The 27453-nt window shown below is 34.3% G+C and overlaps 1 protein-coding gene across 5 annotated transcripts in view; it reads left to right on the top strand.

Moving 5' to 3' along the window:
* Positions 1–27453, top strand: part of Atg5 (autophagy related 5) — a 145217-nt gene that overhangs the window by 83577 nt on the left and 34187 nt on the right. For 4 of the 5 annotated variants that reach the window (XM_013510873.1, XM_013510876.1, XM_013510874.1 and 1 more), the window contains one exon: positions 22304–22421. In XM_013510873.1, coding sequence (XP_013366327.1) covers positions 22304–22421 — 118 coding nt within the window. Of the gene's footprint in view, positions 1–22303; positions 22422–22554; positions 22663–27453 lie in introns of those variants that run through there. The other variant, XM_013510875.1, reaches the window with a different exon arrangement.

The following is a 27453-nucleotide window of genomic DNA, read 5'->3' as shown; positions in this document are numbered from 1 at the left end:
CAGAAAAATCTGCATTTATTAGTATATAAATGAAAAAAAAAGAACAAGGGAAAAAAGACATAAATGGAATAATTTTACTAAAATATTTATTTTACCCTGCAGAATCCTATTAGAATTTCTGTATAGCAAGAAAGGAATGAGGCTCCTGGGTATATTTGATTAAGGCCTATTTTATCATGTTGATGCCTCAAAACTATTCTAGGTGGTGGGAATCATTATTTGATTTAATAAATGAAGAAACTGAAGGTCAATCCATCATTCAGAATGACAAAAGTGAAGAATTCTAGTTCTGATTTATGAACAGTATATAATTTTTCTTTATAAAACTTAACTTTACAAAATTTTCAAGGCACAGTTATCACAAAAAACCAGTCTATTTTTATTAAATACATAAATTGATAGCAACCTAGAAAATCTGTAACTGGTAGAGGAATATAAAGATTAACTTTTGTAAAGGTTGTTGGAAAACTTCTTTTTTTCTAATCTGCAGTGTATTTATCATGGGCTCAAAATGACTATAATCAAGTAACAGGGTATTAGTGGTAAAAGTTAAATTTGTCCAGAGATGTTACAGACCATGTTTCTCTCATTTACATAACAGTTTGGTTTGGTGTGTGAGTTTCAGATTTGAGTTCCAGAAATCCAGGTGCTTCAGTAATAGCCAGTATTCTAGAAATGAGATTAATGACAGAAAGTGTTTCAGAAATACAACCAAAATTTTATTTAGAATAGCACATGTAAGTAGATGGTAACTAATGAGGGCATTTTATCAAAAAGATTTATAAAATAACCGTGGAGTCTCTTAAAAACTTTTATGCTTGCATGTTTGCAGTACATAGTGGTTACCTGCATCGTGGGGAGTTGGTATCCGTACATAACACATCTGAATGTTTTTTAATCCCTCCCCACTCTCTACATCTCTTGGTCTCCTTTCCTTTTGCAAAAGAGTTGTCTTCCTGTTTCCTATTATCTTTTATTTTGCTCTTTATTTCTACTTTGGATTTCTTATGTAAGAGAAACCATGTGATATTTAAGTTTGTGTGTCTGACTGACCATGAAGTCTTTAGGCATTGCTGTTTATGTTACAGAATGAAAATAAGGCTTATCGCTTTTGTTTTTCAAGAAACAATTGTCCTGGGAATATGCTGTACTTTGGGTAAGAAAGATTTGTCTTGTTCGTCTCTTTGATATGAGTTCATTTACTCACAAGTATTTGCACGCTGTGTCTGGTGCTGTGCACAGGAGGTTTATATGGTGATTAATATTATACATCAGAGAAATTGTCAAAAGGTTAAAAAAGTAACAGCTGACTATACAAACAAATATAAAACTGTAGCACTAATTTCTGTGGTGAAAGAGTTATGTAGTGCAGTCAAAGTATAATGTCCCTAGGTGGAATTTGTTCTGGTTTGGGAGGGCAGAGAAAGCTGTGTTGCTTGTTATATCCAAGTATCTGATAGATGGGTGGACTCCTGGGCAGGCATAGAGTCACAAGAAGAACTTTGAGGCACAGGGGGCGCTGTGAGTCTTAAGACATCCTGTTTATATTGAGCAGTTAGAGTTGAGGGGAATAAGGCTTTGAAGGTTAGAGTCAGACCTTACGAAGGAGGTTTTTCTTTATCCTATAAAGAATGAGAAATTCTAAATAATCTGAATATCCATTCTTATTTAATCAACAAAGATCATTTAATCATCTGCTTTATATCCTACATGTTTTTGAGATTGTAAATAAATTCACATAATCTTCTTAGGAATAATTTAACAATGGTTAGGTTTAAGCAGAAACACAAAGCTGGTAAACTGTGCTTATTGTCTAATACAGATAAGTGATTCCTACTTGTCTTTGAAAGAAGTTCTTCTGAATCATATAGTAGTAAAATAAACTAGGGTTAGAATTTAGTTTTATTATCTTTCATAATCAGCAGAACTGTGTTCTTTCCCATTTATTACTCCAATGAAAACCTATTCCTTTTAATTTGGAGGTTCACTAGCCATTTTTACCTAAGCCTGTCTACTTTTTATTGTAATGTGCTTAACAATATTTAAAAATTTAAATATGTAGGGATTTTGGAAGAGAAAACATTTTTAAAAATGGAAACTAGGGTGTCAGGAGTTAACTTGGTACTTCCTAAACTGAAGAAGGAGCCAAATTTTAGACTCTTTTGTTTTCAAAAAACGTTAATTTTTAGTGTTGTGAGAGGAGAAATTTGTGACAAATTATGGCCATATTTGTTAGGATTCCTGCTCCTCCAGGGTTATAAATGTCGGCGAGCTATAATTCTGTTCTTCTGTTGTTTTTATTTGAAGAGGGACTCATTGTTTAATAAAGTGATGATTATTGCTTTCACTTTAATTTTTGTCACTTCAGAAAGATACATATAATTCGTAATATATTTTGACTGTGCAGAGATAATTATTTTTAGTAGAGTGGAATATAAATATTCTGTGTTCCACAACTAATCATATGTTGCTTGATTTTTTTTTAGAAGAAAATAGTACCTTTCCTTTTTTCAAAAATTTAAAAATGTTAACTCTTAGTAAGATACATATAACATAAAATTTACTGCCTTCATCATTTTTAACTGTGCAGTCCAGTAGTGTTAAGTACATTTACATGATTGTGCATCTGTTCTCCAAAACTTTTCTTTTTGCAGAGTTGAAAGTCTATATCCTTTAGTCAGCTATTTTTTTCTGAGTTTAACTATGTTAGGTACCTCATGTAAGGGGAATCATACAGTATTTGTCTTTTTTTTGTTTTGTTTTGACACAGCCTTGCTATGTATTATGCTTAGCCTTCTGAGTGCTACATTGCCTTTTTGTGACTTATTTCTCAAGGTTTACCCAAGCTGTAGCATCAAAATTTTCTTCTTCCTTAAGGCTTAATATATAAATGTGTGTGTGTGTGTGTGTGTGTGTGTGTGTGTGTGTAATCCCACATACTATTTATCCATTCATACATTAGCTGGGCATGGTGCTGCATACCTGTAATCCCAGCAGTATGGGAGGCTGAGGCAGGAGGATCACAAGTTTGGGTGACTTAGTGAGATCCTGTCTCAAAAAAAAAATTGGGTATGTATTTCCTTGGGAAGGCCCTAGGTTCATTCCCCAGTACCACCCCTCTGCCCCAAAGTACTTCTGTGTTAGCAGACTTTAAAGATCAGAGAGTAAACACTTTCAGGTTTGCAGACCAGATGCTGTGTTGCAACTCTGTGACTTTGTGTGTAGCATGAAAGCATCTGTGAAAGTTTGCCCGTGATAAGCATGGCCCTGTTCCAGTGTAATTTTATTTACATAGACAGGTGGATGGCACAGTTTAGCTTGCGGGCTACAGCTTGTTCACTCCTAAGATAAACTATCCTTTTTCCACTGGCTGAACCATCTACCTCTGCTTTAATATAAAATGGTTTCACTATTGGAATCTGTTTTTAGATGCTCTGTTCTGCTTTTAGTATATTTGTTTATAATCCTTACTTAATTGTGTGTTTTCAAATTTGCTGGAGCAGGTAATTTTTTCCCCTTTTTCTATACTTCCTTGATTATGTTCAGTCACTCATTTTTCCATGTGGCTTTTAAAATTGTTGTATGCAGCTGGGTGTGGTGACATATGCTGTAATCCTAGCACTGGGGAGGCTGAGGCAGGAGGATCGCTGTGAGTTTGAGACCAGCCTGGGCTACAAAGTGAGTTCAAGGCCAGCCTGAACTGCATAGCCAGACCCTGTCTCAAAAAGACATAATTAATTAATTAATTAAATTGTGTGCAGTTTCTCATAGTGTGCTGTTTAATATAAGCAGAAATATTGAATTTCAATTTTCATTTTGCTATAATTTGTCTTAGATTATATTTTCTTAGGCAAGATGATTTTATGCAAATTTTCTTTAAACTTTAAGATTTTCTTCAAATTGGCACAGTGCTTTACTCTCTTATTTTTTAAATGTTTTGTAGATTTTAAAATTCAGTTTTGATTTCTGTTTTTATGGCATCAGTGAAACAAACAATAATACTGTTTTTAACCACCCATTTCTTTTTTCTTACTTTATTGCTTTGCTAGATTGCATTGCCAAGATGCTTGAATCATGATATTCCTAGCAGACATTTCTGCTTGGTTTCTTGAATTAACTGATTTAGTTTTAACGTTTCACCACTTAGAATCATAGTATAGTCTTTATTGGTCATTCCCTTCTGGAATATGTAATGAGAAGTGGGTGCTGAGTCCCTGGCTGATGTGCGGTTATTACTGTTTCCCTTTTGGCTTTTACGTTTGGCACTTCAGAGTTTTCCCTCCATGACACTGGCCTTCACTTTCCAGAAGCTCGTGATCATGTTGTTAAAAGACCCATTTACTTACTGAGACACCATTCCTTTACTGCTTTTTTCCCCCTGAGATGAAACCTGTAGAGTACTTTCCCTTTCCTTCACTGTTTCATTCTTCCGCTTCGCAGAGGAAAGTGGGAAAGTGAAGCACTCCTCACTCCCTAGCCCTAGATTTTTCACAGGTAGTTTAGCATCTTCAGTTTTAGGCTAATTCTACACTTTACCTTTGAAGATTTTATCTTATTTCAGGGATACTTGTTTAACATGTGTTTTCTGATATGGTCAGTCAGTATTCAAGGTGTCCATTCCTGAAAGGACCCTTGATAGAGGTCTCTGTCTGCTCTTATCTTCTGCTTTTCCATCAAAAAATGCAAATAATTCAGCTACTTAATTTGCATTTCCTCAGTTTTGGTCATCCCTCTGTACTTGTTTCTCCATAAGCCTATGTCTACCCCCAGGTGGGTAGGCCCTGCCCTAACACAGTACCCACACCAACATTATTGGTGAGGTGCGGTTGTAAACTAGTACAGCCATTATGGAAATCAGTATGGAGAGTCTAGAAAAAACTAACATTAGAAATTCTATTTGATCTAGCTGTTCCCCTTCTAGATACCTTCCCAAAAGAATTAAAGACATCGTATTAGAGTGATATTTGCATATTCATGATTGTAGCAGGGTTGTTCATAACTAAATCTTGGAAGTTGTCTATGTGTTCATCAGCAGATGATTGGACAAAGAAAATATAATTACATACAATGGAGTACTACTTTGCCATGAAGAAGGATAAACTTCAGGCTTTAGTAGGTAAATTGTGCACCTTGAGATCAGAGTGTTAAGTGAAATGAATCAGACTTAAATAATACGTGATGCCTCTCACATGAGAAACCCAAAGTATAAATAAAGAGCAAAATAAAAGATAATAGGAAATAGGGAGATAGACCTTTTGTAAATGGAAGTGAATCAAGGGAAGATGAAGAAGGCGAGAGAAGGGAATGAAAAAGAATATGGATGAGTTATGTATATGTACCAACTCCCCATGAGAAATATAATCTTGTACTGCAGACATTATTAATAAAAATTGAAAAATAAAATATATATGACTTATCTCATGAGAAGAAAGACAAAAGTATACAGTGAATGTTCACTTCTTGAACATTTGGTCTAAGTGAAGATAACAGTTATAATCAGAATTCTGGCATGTTGAGGACATCATTAATTTTTATCTTTTTTTAGTAAATAATAATCTAAGCTTAGTCCATAAAGTTAATTTCATTTCTCTCCGATTAATTTAGACATTTATTAAACGCACAAGTAAAGGAATAGTCCTTGTGGACTGCTTCTAAACTTGCCTCCAGTCACTTCACTAAGTCTTTTTTGATCTCTCCACATGTGCGCCCAACTTATCACACCATTTAAAATTTGTTTCTTTCGGGCAGGATATAGCTCAGCGGCACAGCCCCTGCCTGAGGTCGATTTCTGATACCAAAATGAAATGAAATGTAACATAATGTAACATTTAGTTCTTTATTTTCTGAACTTTTATTTTAAAACATTTATTGCAGCCTCTGCTATGGCAAATATAGCAGTGGAATATTACAGACATAGAAGCTAGAGGAATCATCTAATGTAACTCCCTAATTTATGGAATAGGACAATGTGGCATAGAACTGACTTGTGCAATACTAAGTTTACTATTCGATGGCACTTAGGTAGTGGATTATTAGCCTATTTCTTTTTCTGTATTAAGCATTGTAATATAATAGAGACATAGGCCATTCTCTAGTATTTCATCATGGTCCTATTAAAGTGTATAGTCTCTCTGTAATCAGTAATCTATGAATTCCCCCAGGACAAGGACTGTTTCATATCTGTATCTTTATAGATGACTCTCAGACACTATTTTCTATTAGAATGAATGATTAAATGAATTAGCAAATAATAATAATTTGCCTTAGTGGGTGTTTGGCGGGGGTGCAGGGCACAAGGTCTTGCTATGCATCCCAGGTTGGCCTGGAATGCTCCATTCTCCTGCCTCAGCCTCCTGAGTGATAGGACTAGAGGTGTGCATTACCAGCCTGGCAGTGTTACTATTCTAAGGTAAAATTTGAGTCATACTTCTTAAAGAGTGCCTTTTGAAAGGGATAGGTATATTGAAGCCGGTAGGGGGCAGCCCAACACAGCAAGTTTTGGATGCCCTTACTAACTATGCTACTACTCTCAGATCTTTTTAGAGTTAAATTGCTTCCTATGAGAATCTCTGAAAAACAAAAGCAACTATTACTTACAAACTCCTTTGATGGGTATATTTTAAAATGAGTGTGATGCATAAGAATGGGAACATTTGATGGATATAATTGACTGTTTGGTTTCTAGAGCATTGGGTGAGAGCAAACGTTACTACATTTTAAGTTTCCAAAGAGCTTCTTAAAAATAGTTGTATCTAATGATTTTAAAATAATCTCATGGCAAATAATATCTCTAATTTATAGGTAGAAAAATGAAGATATGCAGAATTAATGGTATTGCCCCAGACTACTAAGACTGTCATTAGGTGAAGTTAACACTTTCTCATTAGTAATTAGTTGCAGTAAGTTAGGTTATTTTTCAATAGTTGAAAGATTAAAAAAACAGTACTAGTAATTAAAACAAACTGTAGATGAAAGCAACAATAACTCACTTTTATTTTGTACTTTATAGAGTGCCAGATACTGTATTTGATCACTTGGTCCTTACTGTTGTCCTCTGGGTTATGTGCTATTATATAGATGAGATAATTGAGATATAGATTGGTCATTGAAACTTGTCTAGTCTCATTTACCTAGCAATTAGAGCAGAATTGGACCCCAGGCAGTGTAGTCTGGTTCCGGAACCTATTCTCTTTCATGTATTAAATTCATTTGGTTTTCTTAGCCCTTTTTTTTTTTTTAATCATAACTTCCCATTTGAGACTACATTCCAGTTTTCATCCTCATCAGGCTTATCATGCAGCTTCCTACCTTCTGTTGGGTCCTACCTTCAGACCCTTTTCTTCTCAGAGAGCATATATGGACAGAGTAGAAATGTATCATCTTCCCTTTACGTGAAGCAGCTGAAGTTGTAGGATTTCTCTTTTATGTACAGAAAGTTTTCTCTAATAATCAACAAGCAGTTTTTAGTGATCACCTTAAAACATGAACTCTCAAATTTAGGAACTGAATGAACTTTGTTCTTCATGTAATCCAGGTATTACATGCAGCAATTTTAAAGCCAAAATAAATTGTACCTCATTTTAAAATAGCTTGATTCAAAAAGATGGTTTTATTTCACTAACCCTCTCCACAAGAAATTTCTTGGTTGTAGTAAGAAATCTAAGGCCAGGTGGGGTGGTGTACACTTGTAATCCCAGCACTTGAGAGACTGAGGCAGGAGGATCACTTGGAGTTTGTGGCCAGCCCAGGCTGCAAAATGAGTTCAAGGCCAGCCTGAGTTGTGTAGCGAAATCCTGTCTCAAAAAGACCAAAACTAAAAAACAAAACAAAGCAATTTGGCTCCCCTCCTCCTCTCCTGTCTCTTTCCTCTCTCTGTCTTTCTCTAACTTGCTGTGTAGCTCAGGCTGGTCTCAAACTTCTGATTCTCCTGCCTTGGCTTCCTGAGTGCTGGAAATACAGCTGTGTGCCACCACAACTGGCTTTGTCAGTCTTCCATTTTTTCACTAACCATGGCCTTTTAGCTTCCCAGTTTACTGATGGCCTAATACGATCTTGGCAGTAACAAGCCTGGGCTTGTATTTAATCCCTATCTAAAGAATGTCCAATTTCTTCAGGTTTACTATTCTCAAAAGTCTCTTCAGGCCCTAAGTCTGTTTATTTGTGTGACTGTTGCGTTTTGCTTTCCATCTCTTTTCTGTTTACAGAGAATGCCAAAATCTAGACTGATGCATCTTGGGGTGATCATTCAGCCTGTTGAATTTAGTTTCATGCTATCAGAAATCTGCTCAATCACTTATCTGTTCCAATAGTGAGAACTATGTTCTAATTTTTTTCCTGTTCTTCTCATAAATGATTTTCATATAACATGCCAGAACACACAACACCTGTCTGTTAAGAACAGAATTACTAGGCATTGATTCTCAGTAGTGGTTCCCTCTTTTGGGTAAATAGAAGAGTTGCTTTTGGTCTAATTACTCATACTTTAAAAATAACTACTTGGTAATCATTTCAAACAGGCCTTATATATGGTGATCACTTAGAAATACTAGAAGGAAAAAAATCAATTTTAAAAGAGAAAAGCTATTGTATTATTTTGGTCCTGAGCCTAGGCAATTTTGTTTGACATTTCATTTTAGTATATTGTACCCTGTGAAGCAGATGCCACACTTCCTCAGTCATGCTTTATGTTTTATTGTGCTTTTAATTTTCAAAGTGTTGAGGGATTTTATATGGTGGCTTGCTTTGTGGTCCATGGAGATTGTTTATAAGTTCTGAAGCAATAGTAAAAGTACAGATATATTTGTAGGTACATTGATGTGTGCATAGATTATGTTGCTATCATTTATAATAACATGTATTTGAAACCTGTCAAATCATTAGGTAGGCAGATTACTTCTTTGCATATTATGTATAGTACATTGAAATGTTAATTCTCAGTAAATAAAGTGTAATGTAAACATTGAATTGTATTATCTGGCTTGATGCCTTGTGAACAAAATAATTCTTTCTTAAACAGGGTGTGTTTCTCAGTGGTCTCCTTAGTCCAAGGCTATCAACTTAGAAGAGCCTCACTGCTCTTTCAGGTAGCCACTATTTCATAGTAATCTTAGAGGGCTAGAGAGAGGTTTCTATGAAATGGTGAATCTGATTATAATTAAGTTCAACAGGATTGGATACACAGGTTTGTTTTTGGTAGGGGAGATTGAACCCAGGGCCTTTATATTGAGCTACATTTTCACCCTTTTTTAGATTTTGAGACAATACCTCACCAAGTTCCCCAGGCTGGACTAGAACTTGGTATCTTCCTGCTTCATCCTCCCAGAGTATTTGGATTACAAGCATGTGCCGCCATGCCAGCTTAGATACACATTGGAAAAAGATTTGAGTAGACCATGTGTCTACCTAGGGTGTAATCTTTTGTGAAAGTCAACTGTATGCACACATATGTTGTGACACATTTATATGCTCAACACAGATTAATTCAAGTTGTACTAGTTGTGAAATTATATGAAATACAGTTTCAAATGAGTGTTGAGTTCACTAATGAGTGATTTGTATATTAGATATGTGATCGAGCTAATGTGCATGAAACTTTGAGAAATCAAACTAATATATTAATTATTGAATTTCAACTTTTATATCATTATTTGACTTTATAACATTATACATAGAAATTACATTTTCAAATACAGAGAATTAATGTACCTTAAATACCATGTTTACTTTTTTTTTTTTTTTTTAATTTTTTCAGACAGGGTCTTGCTGTGCAGTTAAGGCTGGCCTAAAGCTCAATTTGTAGTCCAGTTTTATTACTTTGAAACATTTTAACAGTATTTGCATTAAATACTGTTGCAATTTGTGTTTTGTATAATAAGAAAGGTTCCCTTAAATTGCAGTTAATTTTGGGAAATGATGCTGCAACTTTTGGACCCTTAAAATTCTTTGAGCAAAGGATCATGTTTTAAGCTGTAATGCCACACTCTTCTACTCATTTCGGCAGTCTGATAAATATTGATGAGGCTGATTTATCATCTCTTAAACTCTGGTCTCAAATTTGCAGTGATCCTCCTGCCTCAGCCTCCTGTGTGCTGGGATTACAGGTGTGCACCACACCTGGCTTAAAGTTTACTTTTAAAGCAGAGCTTTGCTATAGGAGAAATACCTCTCTATTAGCTTACATTTAAATTCCTTTTCATCATGACGAGGGTAATTATCTGCTGCTTCTAAGAAGTAAGCCGTAGCTAATTTCTAACTCTGTGTACATGTTTAAAGTAACTTAGAATCAGGTGGGACAGTTCTGACGTCTGCTTATGTAATGTAGCATCCGTACTCTTCACTAGGTGTTCATTTTAGCTACAGATGCTTCATATAAAACACGGCGGAGGAGCTTTCAAAAGGATCTACACATCAAAGTGTAACTTGAACTGTGCTTTTACATTGCTTGAGGAATGCTTATGGAAGGAACTAACAAATTTACTTGTTCTCTTAATATTACTTCAAAGTATGTAATACTTTTGACTTCCATGCTTTTCTATGCAGTATCAGATATAATTGAGTAGTCTTACTACTTTGAAACATTTTAATGGTGTTTGCATTTAATACTATTGCAATTTGTGTTTTGTATAATAAGGAAGGTTTCCGTAACTTGCAGTTAATTTTGGGAAATGATGCTGCAACTTTTGGAGCCTTAAAATTCTTTGAGTAAAGGATCATATTCTAAGCTCTAATACCACACTCTTCTACCCATTTCTGCAGTTTGATAAACATTCATGAGCCTAAATTTTTCATCTCTTAATCTCTGATTTCTGAGAGGGCTTAAAAAATAAGCACTGTGATTATAACTTTTAGCCAGATTGTGTTTTTTGCTAATGAATCTTTGATGTAGAATTTGTCTTTTTGAGGCTAAGGGTTGCAGTTCAGTGGTAGAATGCTTACACAAGGCCCTGGTTTGATCCTTGGCATTGAAAAAAAAAAGATAGTTTTTAATGGTGCTCCCTGCCACAGTCGCTTTTCTGTTTTTCAGGTGGATAAATTGTCATAAAACTTGTTTTATGGAAAAGAAACCTGTCATTTGACATGCTGAACTGGTGGTTTGTGGTTATTACCTTGAATGAAAATGCCATTGAGACATATCAACTTGTTTTAGATTGTGTTCATAGTCCCTTCTTGATGTATTTCAAAAATTACAGTGCCTGGTGTGGTGGTGCACACCTGTAATCCCAGCACTTGGGAGGCTGAGGCAAGAGGATTGTTGCGAGTTTGAGGCCAGCCTGGATTACATAAGTGAATTCAAGGCCAGCCTGAACTGCCCTATTTCAAAAGGAAGGTGAAGATAGCTGTTTATATTGTAACTAATTGTTCAGTTTCTGGAGTAGGCCATGGAAGTAATAATGACATTGCGCTATTATATCAGTTCTATAAACCCTGACCTGTGCTTACAGCATTGTTCTTTTTTTATGCCAGACTCTGCTTCCAGAATCTGTCAGAAGAAGGGTTCCTTTTACTGTAGAGTCCCCCTCCCATTCAGGTCCCAACCATGTGAGTAGCAATCCAGAGGTTCCTGAGCTCATAAAGAAGAAGGAAGACATGCGTTCCTTGGCTACCCTCACTAGTGGAAGTGGTTCCAGGAAAGCTCAGAGACAGTAGACATAGTGAGTCTACAATCTGGGCAGCACTTCATCCATAAGGGCATTTTTAATGATCTAAACACTGTGTTTGGTACTTCTATTTCACATTAACTTTTACAATAAAATTATGTTTATATTTTTGCGAAGTCCTTTTTAAACAATCATTTTGTAACTTAAAACTTTTAGCTTTAATCATCAGAATCTGAATGTTAAATGAGTTTTGGTAAACAAGGCAGAGTTACTTACGTCCTATAGGTAACTTAAAGTTGCCATGAGGCTATACACCTTTTTTTTTTTTAGAAAAAACATGATTTTTCTTAATTGATGCAGAGGAGACTGTTTCTCTGATCTGTGTTGTTTGGGAGTTACTGACCTATATTTAATTTTTGTTTTTTAGAATAGAATTTTTTAAAGAGAACTCACATAAAATATTATAATGAATAGCTATTAATCACTTTTGAAACTTGACCCATCGCCTCAGAAGGACTTCCTGTATCATTTATGAGAGTAATTTTTAAAGAAAAAATAAAAGCTTTATTGAAGTATAGTCACAATATCATGAAGGTCACTGTTTTAAAAAAAGCAGTATTTAATAAATTTTAGGATATTCGGAGAGTTGTGCAGCCAACACCACTGCAAAATTTCAAAACATTTTCACCAACCCCGAAAGAAATTCCATGTCCATTAGCAGTCTCTCATCATTTGCCTTCTTCCTCTAGCCCCTTAAAACTACTAATTTTGCATATTCTGAGCATTTTATATGATTAGAATCTATAATATATGGTTTTTTGTGTCTAGTTTCTTTGACTTGGATAATACTTTCCAAGGTCCATCCATTTTGGAGAATGTATCCACACATCATTCTTTTTGTATGGCCCTTTAGTATCTCACTGTGTGGTAATTTCACATTGTGTTTATCCTTTCACCAACTTACAGACATTTGGATTGTTTCCACCTTTTGGCTGGTACAGATACTACACAATGAACTTTCATGTACAAGTTTGTTGCTGGACATATATCTTTAGTTCTTTGGGGTAGATATTTAGGAGTAAAATTATTGTGTGATGTAGTAATTTTTTGTTAGACCTTTTGAAGTATTGTCAGTCTGTTTCCCCAAAACATCTGCATCATTTTACATTCTTGCCAGCAGCATTCCAACGTCCTTGTCCATGCTTATTTTCTATCATTGTAATTATGGCTCGTTGAGCAGGTAACCCTTTTGGTTTTGATTTGCATTTCCTTGATGAGTAATGATATTAAGCATATTTTCTTGTGTTTAGGTGGTCATGTATATATCTTGTGAGAAATTGCTTCAAATCCTTTGCTTATTTAAAATTGAGTTTTTAAGAATTCTTTATTCTGTGTACTGTTCTTATCAGATATATGGTCTGCATAGATTTTTCTCACATTTGTTTGGTTTTTCATATTCCTGATGATGTCCTCTGAAGAATAAGTTTTTAATTTTGATGAAATCTAGTTGATCTTTTATTGTTATTGCTATTCTTATACTTTTAGATTGTCATAGCTAAGAAAATAATTTCTTTTTCCAAGGCACAAACATTTCATCCTGTTTTCTTCTAAGAGTTTTATAATTTTAGTATAATACTTTTTCATATATTTTTAGATTAAAGTTTTGTTCTAAAAAAATTCTTTTTCTGCAAATTATGTCAGCAGCCAAATGTTTAAAAAATCTATGATTTTTGTTTGCTACTTCTGAAAATTTCACAAGAATTTTCATGTGATCTATATACCACCAGATTCATCCCTTCCCCCCATGTGGTACTGGATATTCAACCCAGGGAGCACTGGACTATATCCCCAGGCCTTTTTAAAAATAAATTTGTTCATTTGTTTAGCAGTACTGGGCATTGAACCCAGGATTTTCTCTGTCAGTATCCAGGCTGGCCTCAAATTTGAGATCCTCCTGACTCATGCTCTTGAGTAGCTGGGATTACCGGTCTGTGGCACCACACACAGTCTTAATCTGCTCTTGAAGATGCTTTAGTGGTACTAATTTTTAAAGTTATTTGATAATAGATCTTTTCATCTCACAAACTTTAACACTCTCTGTGAAACACTTAGAGCATGTTTAGACAAGTGAGTGTAGGTGATGTTCTTTACAGAGCTTCAGGCTTTCCTAGCCTGGCTTTCGACTGTATTTTCTTGTGGGAGGACACTTACTTGACTGGGTATCATGACAGAATTTTATTTGTAAAATCTGGACAGCTGCTGTTACTCAGATGTTTTTAATTTTTGTACAAATGAAAAGTGCTTCTTAGTTTGTGTATCTCTACCATAAAGAGAAAACATCAGAGTACCCTTCAACCTTTCAGAAGAAAATAGCTTATTAAACACATTATTCTTGTATGAGTGTGACTTTCAATTAGATTAACAACTATGATGTGGAGGAGGGATGTCGGGGGTCAAACCCAGAGTCTTATACTTGCTAAGCAGGTTCTCTACCACTTAGCCACACCCCCAACCCCCAACCCCCAACCACGATTATTTTATATAATGTTGAAATCTTTGAAGAACATAATCATTGCTAAAATAGTCCTACCACCTTTAGAGAAATTACCTTTAGCCATAATGATAATTTCATATTAAAAATTTTAAAGGAATTAACTTGTTTTATAAATGAAGTAGTAAGTAACACCGAATTAATCCTAGTCTTGCAAGTTAAATTGTGCTTCCTTGTAACATATATTATGTAGTGAGAGGATATGAGGAGGACACTCACTGTTGCCAGTATTTGTCTTAACTATCCAGTGACAAAATATATTTGGCATTGTCTAGACAGAATTATAATAACTATAATAATTTAAATAGACAAAACATAAACTTTAAACCAGATGTGTGGTCATAATTCGGATGGGCGCTTTTCATTTAATTATAGCCTGAATTAAGACACTGCTGCTTTGGAGATTAAGTGTCTCTGACTATAATAATATAGATTTTCAAATGTTAATTATTTTTTATTGTTGTCAAGAATATTAAAAATTGACTTCAGACTGTCCTAGCATAGCTACAGAATGTGATTATTTTGAAGTTTCTTGTTTTTATCCGTAAAGGACAAGTGTTGTAAGTACATAGATTTCCCCCTGCCCCAGTTCTCTCACTTCTCACCACGAAAAGACTGTTTATTATAAAGGTCTAAAAGCATTCTTTTTATTTAATGAGACATTATAATTATGCATATTCATAAGCTAATTTAAATATGTGCCTTCTGAATATCATGTGATGTAAAATTTGACATGCATGAATATTTCTTAAGCCAAATAAGTGTGTGGCCGTTTAAAGCATACATTGTGTCATTGTTGGTAAAGTCTGGCAGCATATGCTGTGTAAACTCTTCTTGTATTTGTCTTTATGACATATAAAATTTATACTAATTAGCAAGATGTGGAAGGAAACTGAAATTTGAATACCATTTTTTCTTTTTTAGTTCTCTCTGTATTTGGTCTATATATAACAAGTACTGTAACCTTCCTTTGGCTTCCAGGTTGAATAGTACTTAAAAGAGGAATGAAAATAACTAGTCATCGCTAAGTACCTGTTGCATTAGATATTCTGTTTACATATCATTTAATTATCACAGCAGTCTTCCAGAGATATAAATTTTCTCCATTGTGTGATTCAGAAACAGACTGCCACAGTTGAGTGTAATTTGCCCTAGGCACACAGTAATGTTAGGGCTTAGGATTCCAACCAAACTTTGGCCCATGCCACTGCATTCAATAGTCCGATCTCTTTACTGTAGGCTTTAGCCTACTATTTTTATGTACTAATTTCTGACAAGTACAGTTACATACCAGATGCCCTCTGAATGCTGAAATAGCTGTATCTCTTTCTCCATTAAGAAAAAAATCTCAATTTGGAAGTTTGAAGTCCACCTATATTCCCTGCTGTATATTTCAAGCTCTGTATATTTCAACCTATATTTCAAGCTCTTGAAATTCCCTTCTGTTATAAAATTTTACATTCTGTCACAGTTAGCACATTTTATTTCATACCTGTTAGTATCTTCTACTCTTAGAAAATGCAATTATATAACCAGTTATGATTTTATTTTTATTTCTTTTTTTTTTTGCTCTTGTTGCCAAGAAAGCCAGAGATGTTCTTGGTTTTGTTTTCTTTGAAGGTGTGAGTAGGAAACACAGGGTCTTGAGCATGCTAGGCAAGTGGTATACCGCTGAACTGCATCCCCAGCCCCCAGTATTGAAATTTGTACTCTGGTTCTATAATATTCTCTCATAAAACTTTGTATGTAATTCTGTTATCACCTAACATTGTGTTACAGTTGTTTATATGTATGCTGTTCATCTTTATATCCACACATTAGTAAGTATAATATTTAATGAATGATGAGATCCTGGACCTGGCTACTACTATACTATTAGAGTAATTCTCTAAGTAAGTAGTTTTTGTTGTTATAACTATGCTTTTGTTATAAACAATCTGAAACCTTCTTTTAAACAAAGGAAACATACAGTATTCATTATGATTTTATTGATTTTGTTTATATCATTATTGTGTCTGTTACCACAGTTAATGGAATTTCAGTAACTGTGTGGTTCACTAAAATTACGTACTATGCCATTTTTTTTAAAACTGAGGATTTGTAAGAAAATTTTACTGATACTCATCATAACAATTTTGAAGCTCTTACTATTTAATTATTTATTTATTTTTGTCTTTTTGAGACAAAAATTCGAGGCAGGAGAACCATTGTAAGTTCAAGACCAGCCTGGGCTACAAAGGGAGCTTAAGACCAGCCTAAACTGCATAGTGAGATGTTATCTGAAAAACACCGAGGGGGAGGAAAAAAAAAAAAAGTGAGGAGGAATGGGGGTATCCTACTACTGACATATGAGGAAGCATCTAATGATGAAATAAATACAGCTTGGATAGGATCATCCTAGTAGTGGTCTCAGGCTCAGGATCTCCCCAAAACCTGAATCACTGAACTGAATTTATAGTATCATTTACTCCAGTTAGTTTTAAATGGACAATCTAGTCTCCTTCATTGAGTGCACAAAACAAATGTACTTGATGGTTATAATTTTTTCCCAAATGTAGCAACAAACTGATTTAATAAGCTACTTTTATGTACACTGTTTTAAAATTCTTTGAAATAGGATGGTTTATTTACTGCATGTATAAGTAAAATTTAATTTATTCTTGCTTATGCAGTTCAGGCTGGCCTTGAGCTCACTTTGTAGCCCAGGCTGGTCTGAAACTCGCAACAATCCTCCTGCCTCAGCCTTCTGAGTGCTGGGATTACAGGCGTGCGCCACCACGCCTGGCCTTCTTACTATTTATTGTGGAGATACATTTTTAAAATGTGGTTCATTATTTAAAATTGTGTGTCAAATGAAAATATAAGATTTGATAGCTCTAATAATTATTGATGGGATTTTTAATTTTTAAAGGTAGCTTTTGTGCATAGATGGGCTTATACATAGTTATTTGTGTTTTATTAGCATTCAAAATTATAAAGCTTAGTTTTCTAATGCCTTCAGTTGAAATTATGCTGCTAATAATATAAATCTCTTTCATTTAATACTTCTGTAATTTAGCCATTTTATAGATGTAATTTTTACCACATGGTACTACTTACATAGCTATTAAACATTACATTTGTAATTAATCAGTAAACATTACTAATTCCAGTTCCAGTTCAGTATTGCTGATTGTTTTCAAATACTTGCAAATCTTAACAAATGAAATCCTCTGATGTGTAAACAACCTTTCTAAATTAAATAAATTTTACTTATACATGGAGTAAATAAACCATCCTATTTCAAAGAATTTTAAAACAGTGTACATAAAAGTAGCTTATTAAATCAGTTTGTTGCTACATTTGGGAAAAAATTATAACCATCAAGTATATTTGTTTTGTGCACTCAATGAAGGAGACTAGATTGTTCATTTAAAACTAACTGGAGTAAATGATACTATAGATTCAGTTCAGTGATTCAGGTTTTGGGGAGATCCTGAGCCTGAGACCACTACTAGGATGATCCTATCCAAACTGTATTTATTTCATCATTAGGTACTGCCTCATATGTCAGTAGTAGGATACCCCCATTCCTCCACTTTTTTTTTTTTTTTTTCCCCTCGGTGTTTTTGAGACAAGATCTCATTATGCAGTTTAGGCTGGTGTTAAGCTCCCTTTGTAGCCCAGGCTGGTCTTGAACTTACAATGGTCCTCCTGCCTCAGCCTCACAAGTGCTGAGATTACAGATGTGTGCCATCATGCCCAGCTTCCTCCTCACCTTTTAATTAAAGTCACTTCTAAGTTTTATGCCTTGGGTGTCTATTAAGCTTTATCTTTTTTTTCCTATCATAACTTCTTATAGTTTTGTTTCAGTGAATAGAATCTCCCTTTGCTCTGAGAATCTTCTTCCTCTTTTTGGTTTTTGCAAACCTACATTCTTAATTGATATTATATTGATAAAATATATATAACCAAAACAATAAAATAAGCACTCATATATTAACAGAGTTTACTATATGATGAGTAGTATATGCTATTACAATAATCCTTTTGTTTGTGCAACTCAGTACAAAGTCTGTGTTAATACTAACAATCGGTTAAGCTCTGTTGATTAAGTGACATTTTAATAGGGACAGTACTGCCTACTCAGCATTAACTATGTGCTAGGCATTGTTCTAATAATTGACTGACCTAAATTAACATGTATACTACCAAAATTAAGTCCGTGGCTTGGATTTTCTTTTAAAAATTTTTTTATTAGTACATGCTTGCAGTACATAATGTTAATATTCATCTTGGGCAGTTGGAATGTGTACATAACACATCTTCATTCTTTTTTTTCATCCACTTCTCCTTCCTTTGTTTCTTTGTCCCTTTCTCTTTTCCAAAAGCTCTAGGTCCCTGTTTCCTGTTTTCTTTTATTTTGCTCTTTATTTGTATTTTGGATTTCTCATAAAAGAGAGATCATGCAGTATTTAAGCTTGTATATCTGATTTATTTCACTTCACATGATCTCAAGGTACATCCATTTTTCTACATTGTCTTGTTTATCCTTTATAACAGAGTAGTACTGTATTGTATATAAATACATTTTCTTTACCCGTTCATCTTTTGTTGGACATATGGTCTGCTTCCAAGATTTAGCTGTTACGAATTGTGCAGCTAGAAACATGAATGTGCACATATCACTGTAATATGATGTCTTTAACTCTTTTGGGAAGATACCTAGAAGGGAAATAGCTGGGTTGAGTGGAATTTCTATTTTTAGTTTAAGAATCTCCATGCTGATTTCCAAAGTGGTTGTATTGTTTTACATTCCTACCAGCAATGTAGATTTCTTTTTTCCCTCGCAGCCTTGGTTATCATTTGATTTCTTGACAATAGCCATTATTTCTGGAATAAGAAGGAATGTCAGTGCTGCTTTAATTTACATTTCTCTAATGGCCAGAGTTGTTAAACATTTTTTCCGTGTTGTAATTATTGGTCATTTGTACATACCTATTCTGAGAAATGTCTTTTCATTGCAGTTACCCATTTTTAGATCTTTTTATTTTGGGAAGGTCTAATTTTTTGAGTTTTGTATATATTCTAGATACTAGTCCTCTGCCCAAGGAATAGCTGGCAAAATTTTTTCCCCATTCTGTCTGTCTGTCTGTCCGTCCGTCCGTCCCTGTGTGTGTCTCTGATGCAGGGATTGGTTGGTCCTTTGCACTGAGTTGCCCCACCTGGCCTTTAACCTGTTGAGCTTCCTGCCTCAGTTTCCCAGAGTGCTGGCCTTACAAGCATGCAACACCATGCCTGGCCTTTTAAAATTATGATGAAGTCACATTTATCAGTATTTTCTTATATGGATCATGATTTTGGTGTTAAGTTATAGGATAGTTTTGAATAAAGTCCTAAAGTGACCTTTCCTTTTTATCTTTTTCCATATAAAATAAACGTGGAAGCATATGATTCTGAATTTCATGATTTTGGACTTTGTGTTATCCAGACAAGAGAATTTAGAGAAAATAAATCAACCCTCCCAGTAAAACCTTAAGTCTACTAAACTTGGGTAATATTACTAAAACATACACAACAATGTTCTAAAACTGTGATGGTTTAAAGATACAGTAATGTGTTTTAAGTTACCAATTACTGTGCGCCAGCATAGTGATGTGTATTTTTTATTTCAAAAATTCTACAATGTAGATATTATCCTCATTTATACAGGTCTATGTTTATTTGTATATAACTATTTTCATTTGAGGAAACTGAAGCTCTTAGAAGGTAGGATATTGTGTCCATTGTTCCCTAATAAATGACAGCTAGGACTCAAAACCAGTTTTTTCTGTCTTCAAAGCCTGTACTGTTTTAACAAATGTCTGCTTTTTTTGTTGTTGTTGCAGTGCATATTTTATGTTTCACATAAGACTCAAACTTGATCTTAGTTTATGATGTGGCTGTGCCTGTAACATTGTATATTTTTTTATTTTTATCTGATTAGAGTAGATCAGCATTTCTTGTTTTATCAGTATTAAAGCTATACTTGGAATGGGCTTTTTTTTGCATTTTACCCTGTGATAAATGCAAACAACACTTTACTTCGCTGAGAGTTTTCTTGGTTACCATTCTACTGAATTTAGTAGTATTTTCATAATATCTGAGCTTCTCCCCACTAAGCAAATACTTCATTTTAAAAGACTGTTGAAGATTATAGTTTTGGGTCAGGTTTGGGAGATAGTGCAAGAAGGAGAGCTACAGAAAAATAACAACTTTTTTTCCAATAGTGGGATTTAGAGGATAATTTTTATTTTTAAATAGGTAAGACCATTTGGCCTTTCCTGTTTGACATATTTTTATGTAATTTTATTATAGCCAATCTTCTCACAGTTCTGTAACTAATTAGGGCATGAATGAGATCTTCAACTTCTTAGAAATTTCTTCAGTGTTGATCTTTTCAGGTCAGACTTCAGGAAGCACATTGAGTTTTTCTTGGGATATTTCTGTGCCTCCTTTCCCACTTTCCCAGCCCCAGCTGTCGTCACACAGGCTTACTTTACTCAGGCCACTCAACCAGTCATCCTGATTTCACCTCTTCATCGAGTCATCACGTACAGCACTGCTTTCCATCAGCCCTCAGAAAAAGCCTCTTTCATCACGTCACTTCCTTTGCTGAGTCTTAAAAGCCTCTTCATGGCCTGGAAGATAGAAAGCACTAAGTGGGTGGTGGCTATTTTAAGTTGTTACTACAGTCCCCTATACATTTCTTCTTGCTTTGAACCCCTGTAGTCCTTACTGTTTTTCATAGTTAATCATGAAAATATGCTTGGGCATATTTTTCTTGGTTTCAACTTGGATGGGAAGTTATGGGGCTTCTTACTTACATAGAAAGATATCCATCATACTCTGTCTTCAAATGCCCTAACCAGCTCAGTTAATGAAAGGAGATGAATTATATTCCGTGCATATTAATTATCATCAATATGTCAAGTGTTTTCTACAGTGTGTTTTCATACTAGCAGTAAATACTCAACTATATTACTTTAATATTATGCTTACTATTGTATATCTATTGAATGCACGGTGTACAGGTAGGAAAGATTGCATATATGCTCACCATTATATTTTTTCTTTATATTTCATTTTATGTCAGCACTTAGAACTTGATATTTTAAAAACCCAAGCTGTGATGGTTTGGTCAAAGATACTGAGATCTCTGGTTAGGAAACAAACCAACAAGAAAAGTTTCTTCCCTCTACTTACACATATCTTTTCTTTAATTGTTAGGTATTTGAAACTTTACTTGTATATATGAAGCATTACTTTGTTTTTGTAAGTTTTCACTCCAGGAAGTATAACACTAAAACGTAACATTTTTAAATGAAGTAATAGTTAAGAGGGAAGGTGGAAGATATTTATATTCTTTGTAATATTTACTTATTTATTTTGAATTTGGCCCAGTTCAAATAGTGCTTAAGTGAAATGAAATATTGTAGATTAACAGATAAAGGAAAGTAAATGCAAGATTGTAGAGCTCATGAATAGCAGTACTCTTCATAGACCATGGCTCATTCCAAAATCTTTGTGCTCTAAGTCACAATGAGGTATTGAGGAAGGTGAAACCATTTTAAACATGCCAAAACAGTGGAATTATTAAGAGCAAATTATATAATGATTGCTCTTACAGCTATTTTCCAATTATCCTAAAATTCTCTTTCACAGTGCAGTTTTTAAAAACTTTCTTCTCCAACACAGTATTCAGCCAGATTTATCTTTGTACAGTATTTGGTTATATACAAATTCTTTTATAGATATGTGACAAAAACCACCTTTGTCAGACATGTGACTAATGTTCAGCATTCTATTAATAGGGAATCTTTTTTTTTTTTTTTTTTTGTGGTACCAGGAATTGAACTCAGGACCTTGTGCTTGCCAGGCAGGTGCTTATGCTGCTGAGCTACATCCCCAGCCCTTGTTCAGCATTCTAACTTTGCTTGTTTTCTGAGAATTAGAGTTATAAGTTATATTAGAGTTAAACATTTTTCTCTGTGGTACTACATCTTTGATGTTGGATACTTCGATTGTACCATATCAGAAGATCCTCCAGTGCCATTATAAAATTTATGTCTATTTATCTGTACATAGCAACAACAAAGATTTAATTGATTGGATTATGTTTTTCATGTTTCAATAGATGACAACTGAACGGCCTTTCATTCAGAAGCTGTTTCGTCCTGTGGCTGCAGATGGACAGCTACAAACACTAGGAGATCTCCTCAGAGAAGTTTGTCCTTCTGCAGTTGCCCCTGAAGGTAATGCATTCAACAACATTAAACCATTTCTTTTGTCCTCTTTTCTATGCGCTATATTACTATGGTAAAATAAGCATTTTTCATTTATGCGTAACATCAGTTATTTCACAAAAATGTTTTCATTATTTTGTAGGAGAATATCTTTCATAACAGAAGCGCTAATAACAAAAGAAGACCTTGGGGTTTTTTTCTTGTATTTTTTTGCAAAATAAAATACATTTTCAAAAAATTTATACCTTAACACATCTCTGGGGCTCTGGATCTTTAATTTATAGATATAGTTCTGGTGAATTTGAAAGTATATCTACTATGGATATTCCTTATTTGAAATGCTTGGGATTTAGAAGTGTTTTGGGTTTTGGAATTTTTTTCAGATTTTTGGAATATTGCATAAGCATAATGAGATATGTTGGAGATTTGCTTAAGCGTCATATAAACCATACACATAGCCTGAAGTTAATTTTATACAGTATTTTTAGTGCACCTGTATTTCAACTGTGAGCTGTCATGCAGTGAAGTGTGGAATTTTCCACTTCTGCCGTCACATTTGCACTTAAAATATTTTGGACCATTTTGTATTTTTGTATTTTTATATTGCAATATTTAAATATATTTAACATATAATGTTCTCCTTTTTCACCTAATCATTGCCCGGTTACTGAATGACCTATAACCCCAGCCTTGTTGATTATTTTGCTGATTATTGGTTGGTTTTTAAGAAGAAATTTACAGTGGCACATTACTATGTTCATTAATGTATTGCATAGACTTGTACTCATTACATATAAATAATTTAAAACTTGCTACTTTTAAATCCTAAGTGGAAAGAGGTGTGAGGTATTAGTAAGTATGAAAATAATACTTAATAATGCTGCTTTTTTATGAGCCTTGCGTTTAGGATCAAAAACTTGCCTGGATAATATCATTTTTCTTAAGAATATATTCTAAGTTAGAGAGTTGCAGTAGGACCTATGTGATTTTCACTGTACCACATATTTCAAGAATCTGAGACAGAGGCCTGGTACAGTGGTGCATGTCTGTAATCCCAGCTGCTTTGGAGGCTGAGACAGGAATATTGCAAGTTTGAGGCCATCCTGGGCAGCTTAGTAAAACTGTCTCAAAATAGAGGCTGGGGATTTAGCTCTGTGAAAGAATGTTCCTCAGTTCAATCCCAAATAGAAAATAATCTAAGGAAGTAAATTCTAGTATTCTAATTCCTAAGAAGTAGAATTAGGGATTGATACTGTAGCCCAAGTGACTAAACAAAGAATATGAAGATCAGAATGTGTGTCATTCTGTCTGTAGGTGTAGTACTTTTCCTTGGTCAGGTGCGCTTGGTTATACTGGCATACCTGTGTCTGGTCAGCAGTTCTCAAATGAATAAAGACTCAGTGGCAAAGGGGAAAAAGGGCATCTAAAAATACCAGCAGAACCCATACCGTAAGGGATTAAGCAGGCCATTGACCACTACTGAAAATTATGAAATTTCAGGTTTGTTTGTTTTAAGGATTATAAACATTTTTCTAAAGACTTTTTGCCTCTGGTACTGGCAATAGAACCAGGGCCCCAGCCCTTTTTATTTTTATTTTTTTTTATTTTTTTGAGATAAGTTCTTACTAAGCCCTGAGCTGGGCTTGAACTTGAAATCCTCCTGCCTCTGCCTCCTTGGGTGCTCGGATTACAGCGATGTGCCACCACAAAGCTTTAAAATCTTAATGTATCATTTATCTTAACTGTACACAGTCAAAGTTCCTGGTGATCTCTTATACACAGTCTTGTACTGTAGTGCTGGAGCAAATGATTGTTAAACATTCTAGTTACGGAATTCTTTGTATCGTTGCTATTCCAAATCATCTTATTTATGATAGTTATGACATAATTAATATAAGCTGGTTGTAATGCTGGTTTATATTCCTAATTCATCTTTACTGTTATGTAGTTTTCATTTCCAGTGTTCAATTTAAATAATTTTTTTACAGTTCAGTGTTAGTAAATTTATAGTTGTACAGTTATCACTATTACCTAGTTTTAGAACATTTTACCACTTCAAAATATTCATTGTACTTACTTATAGCTAATCTCTGCTTTGATTGCCAGCCATAAACATACTTTCTGTTTTTGTAAGTTGCCCTTTTTGGATATTTCACATAGTTGGAACTGTACACTATGTAGTCTTTTTCTGCTAACAATGTTTTTGAGTTTCATCTATATTCAAGAAGCAGCAGTTTGTTTTTATCGGTGAAAATATTCCTTTGGGTGGATATATCATTTTTTATTCATTTAATTATTGATGGGCATTTGGATTGTTTCCAGCTTTTCACTTTTATGAGTAGTGCTGCTATAGACATTCACATATGCGTCTTTATGTGAACATATGATTTCATTTTTCTTGAGCAGATTCCTGAGAGCGGGATGACTGGATTATATGATAATTTTTAAAGAAATTGCTAAACTCTGGTTGGATCATTTTACAGTCCCACCAGCAATGCATGAAGATTGTAGTTTCTTCCTATCTTCCCTAACATGTATTGCTTATGTCTTTCATAACAGCCATTGTAATGGTTGTGTAGTACTGTCTCGTGTCAGCTTTAATTTGCATTTCTTTATTGACTATCAGTACATTCTCACACATTTAATTATAGTTGTGGATATCTTTGAAACAGCTATTCAGATCCCTTTCTCATTTTTAATAGATTGTTTTATTACTAAATTTTGTAATTATTTACATATTTTTGATAAGTCTTCATCAGCTCTGTGATTTATAGATGTTTCTTCGAAGAATATGACTTACCATTTTCATTTTCCTTTAAAGAGTAAAAGTATTTAATTTTGGTGAATCCTTACTTATCAAGTGTTTAATGGATTAGAATTAGCTATTTTAATTATTCTGATAGGTAATTCCAAAATTAAAATGTAAATGAAAGAATTTATTTAAAAATGCCTTGCTCTTTTATTCACCAAATCCTAACCCAGTTCTTCTCACTAGAGATAATCAGTGTTGCAATTTTCCTGTGTATCTGTATTTTTGAACTCAGGTTACAGAAATTTGGGGAAACTTCCTTGATTCAAGAATACTCTTAATGGGGGCTGGGGATTTAGCTCAGCGGCAAAAGCGCCTGCCTGGCAAGCGCAAGGTCGGGAGTTCAGTTCCCGGTACCGGAGAAAAACCAAAAAAAAAAAAAAAAAGAATACTCTTAATGGCTCTAGTTCATTTTCTCCATATTGCCAAAGAATTTTTTTTAATCTGCCTAATGTTTGTTTTGCTATATTCTTGAGGATTTTGGAATGTAGATTTCAAGTGTAGTGAAGACATTAATAATGGTTTATTGCTGATTGAGATGAGACCTATCATTCTTATACCTGCCCACATTAGTATAGGCTTTCAGCTAATCGTTTCTCTGTACTGTATTTTTCTTTGTTTCTTAATATCAAAAATTGGAGAAAGTGCTTTTATCAATTGAGTAATTGAAGTTTAAGCTACATTTAATCAAATACTACTTTATTGTGGTTTGCGTAGTTTTTTAAAAATAATTATTGTCAGAGTAGGTCATGTTAAATTTATTTTTGAATAAGAACCTTGGTTATTGAGTGAGAATATCACAATGAAATCCAAAGCCTTGGCAGGAAAATGCTGTGCAATGCCCAGTGCCTTCACTGGAGCACAGTTGTCTGCACACAGAGTGACCTACATTTCCTAGTGCAGATGTCATGAGTTCCTTCTTGACACACTTGTATTTGTAAAAGGTAAATTTTGTTGTTGTTCTTTTTGTTTTGTTTTTTTTGTCTTTTTGAGACAAGGTCTTGCTATGCAGTTGAGGCTGGCCTTGAGCTCACTTTGTAGCCCAGGCTGGCCTCGAACTCGAACCGATCCTCCTGCCTTAGCCTCCCAAGTCCTGAGATTATAGGCCTGCGCCACCACGCCCGGCTGTTGTTCTTTTTAACCCAGGAAAGAAGATTTAAATTTTGTCTCCTCTGTTACCTAAAAAATTCATTATTTAAACTTATTTTTATTTCATACTTCTCAATTTCTGGATGTTTGGTATGGCTGAGGGGAGGAAACTTGCTGGAGTGGGAGGATATGAGTTAGGTGTTAATTTTGTATTTGACATCTTTAAAATATGCTCTAACTTAGAACCTTCACGTTTATTAGTGCAGTCTCTTGAGTTTCTAAGTGACTTGTTAAAGTTCTCTTAGCTGCTTATATGGATATCTGCATTTGGAACTCAAGTCTTTACCTTCTGGGTCTTTTGGTTTTTTCACTTTGGTTGCAATTTGTTTTTCTTTTTAGCTTTTTAATTTAGTTTAAAATAACATTCTGAAATGCATGCTTTTTTCTAATTCTTCATTCTGTGATTTTTGTTTAGTATCTAATTCCCTATGTGCTGTTCTATCTTAACGTTATTTCTTGGTATAGTCTTAGGAACTTGAGCTCTACTGTTTATTCTGTTTATATTAGCATTCTTGTATATAATTCCGTCTGCTCTTAAAATGATAGATGTGAACATGAAATAGTACAACACCTTCTATCAAAATTCATTTTGTGCTCATTTTTGCTAATCCCTCCACCAAAGCTTCAACAATACATACAAGATTAATATGGCCTTGCACATGAAAGCATGCAAATTTGTGATGCCAATTTTTCTTTCAAAAATGCTTTGTTATCTTCTAAATTTCTAGCCCGCCGCTTACCTGCACATCCTTTTCTGGAAAATACACAGTGTGACATCCCTTTTATTATTTGAAGAGTGGGGGCTATAAAAAGGTTACTCAGGAATTTAATCCACATACCTGCATTTTAATTATTTCAGATACTATAGGTGAGTACCTTTCTATGACAGATTTCTCTCTTCCCAAACTTTCAGGTGCCTGTTATTGGTTAGAAGACTCATACTTCATTGAAGTAGGACATAAATAGTGCCTATTGAGGTACTTTTGATGATATGTTTCTTACCAGGAGTAGGACACATCTGTAACACCCACATTTTTTCTTTCGGAAAAAAGAAAAAAAAACATTTTTATCCTGCCTCTTCCT

The sequence above is a fragment of the Chinchilla lanigera genome, unplaced genomic scaffold (genome assembly GCF_000276665.1).
Source record: "Chinchilla lanigera isolate Chin_1 unplaced genomic scaffold, ChiLan1.0 scaffold00010, whole genome shotgun sequence".
Lineage (NCBI taxonomy): Eukaryota > Metazoa > Chordata > Mammalia > Rodentia > Chinchillidae > Chinchilla > Chinchilla lanigera.
This window is presented reverse-complemented; position numbering and strand designations above follow the sequence as displayed.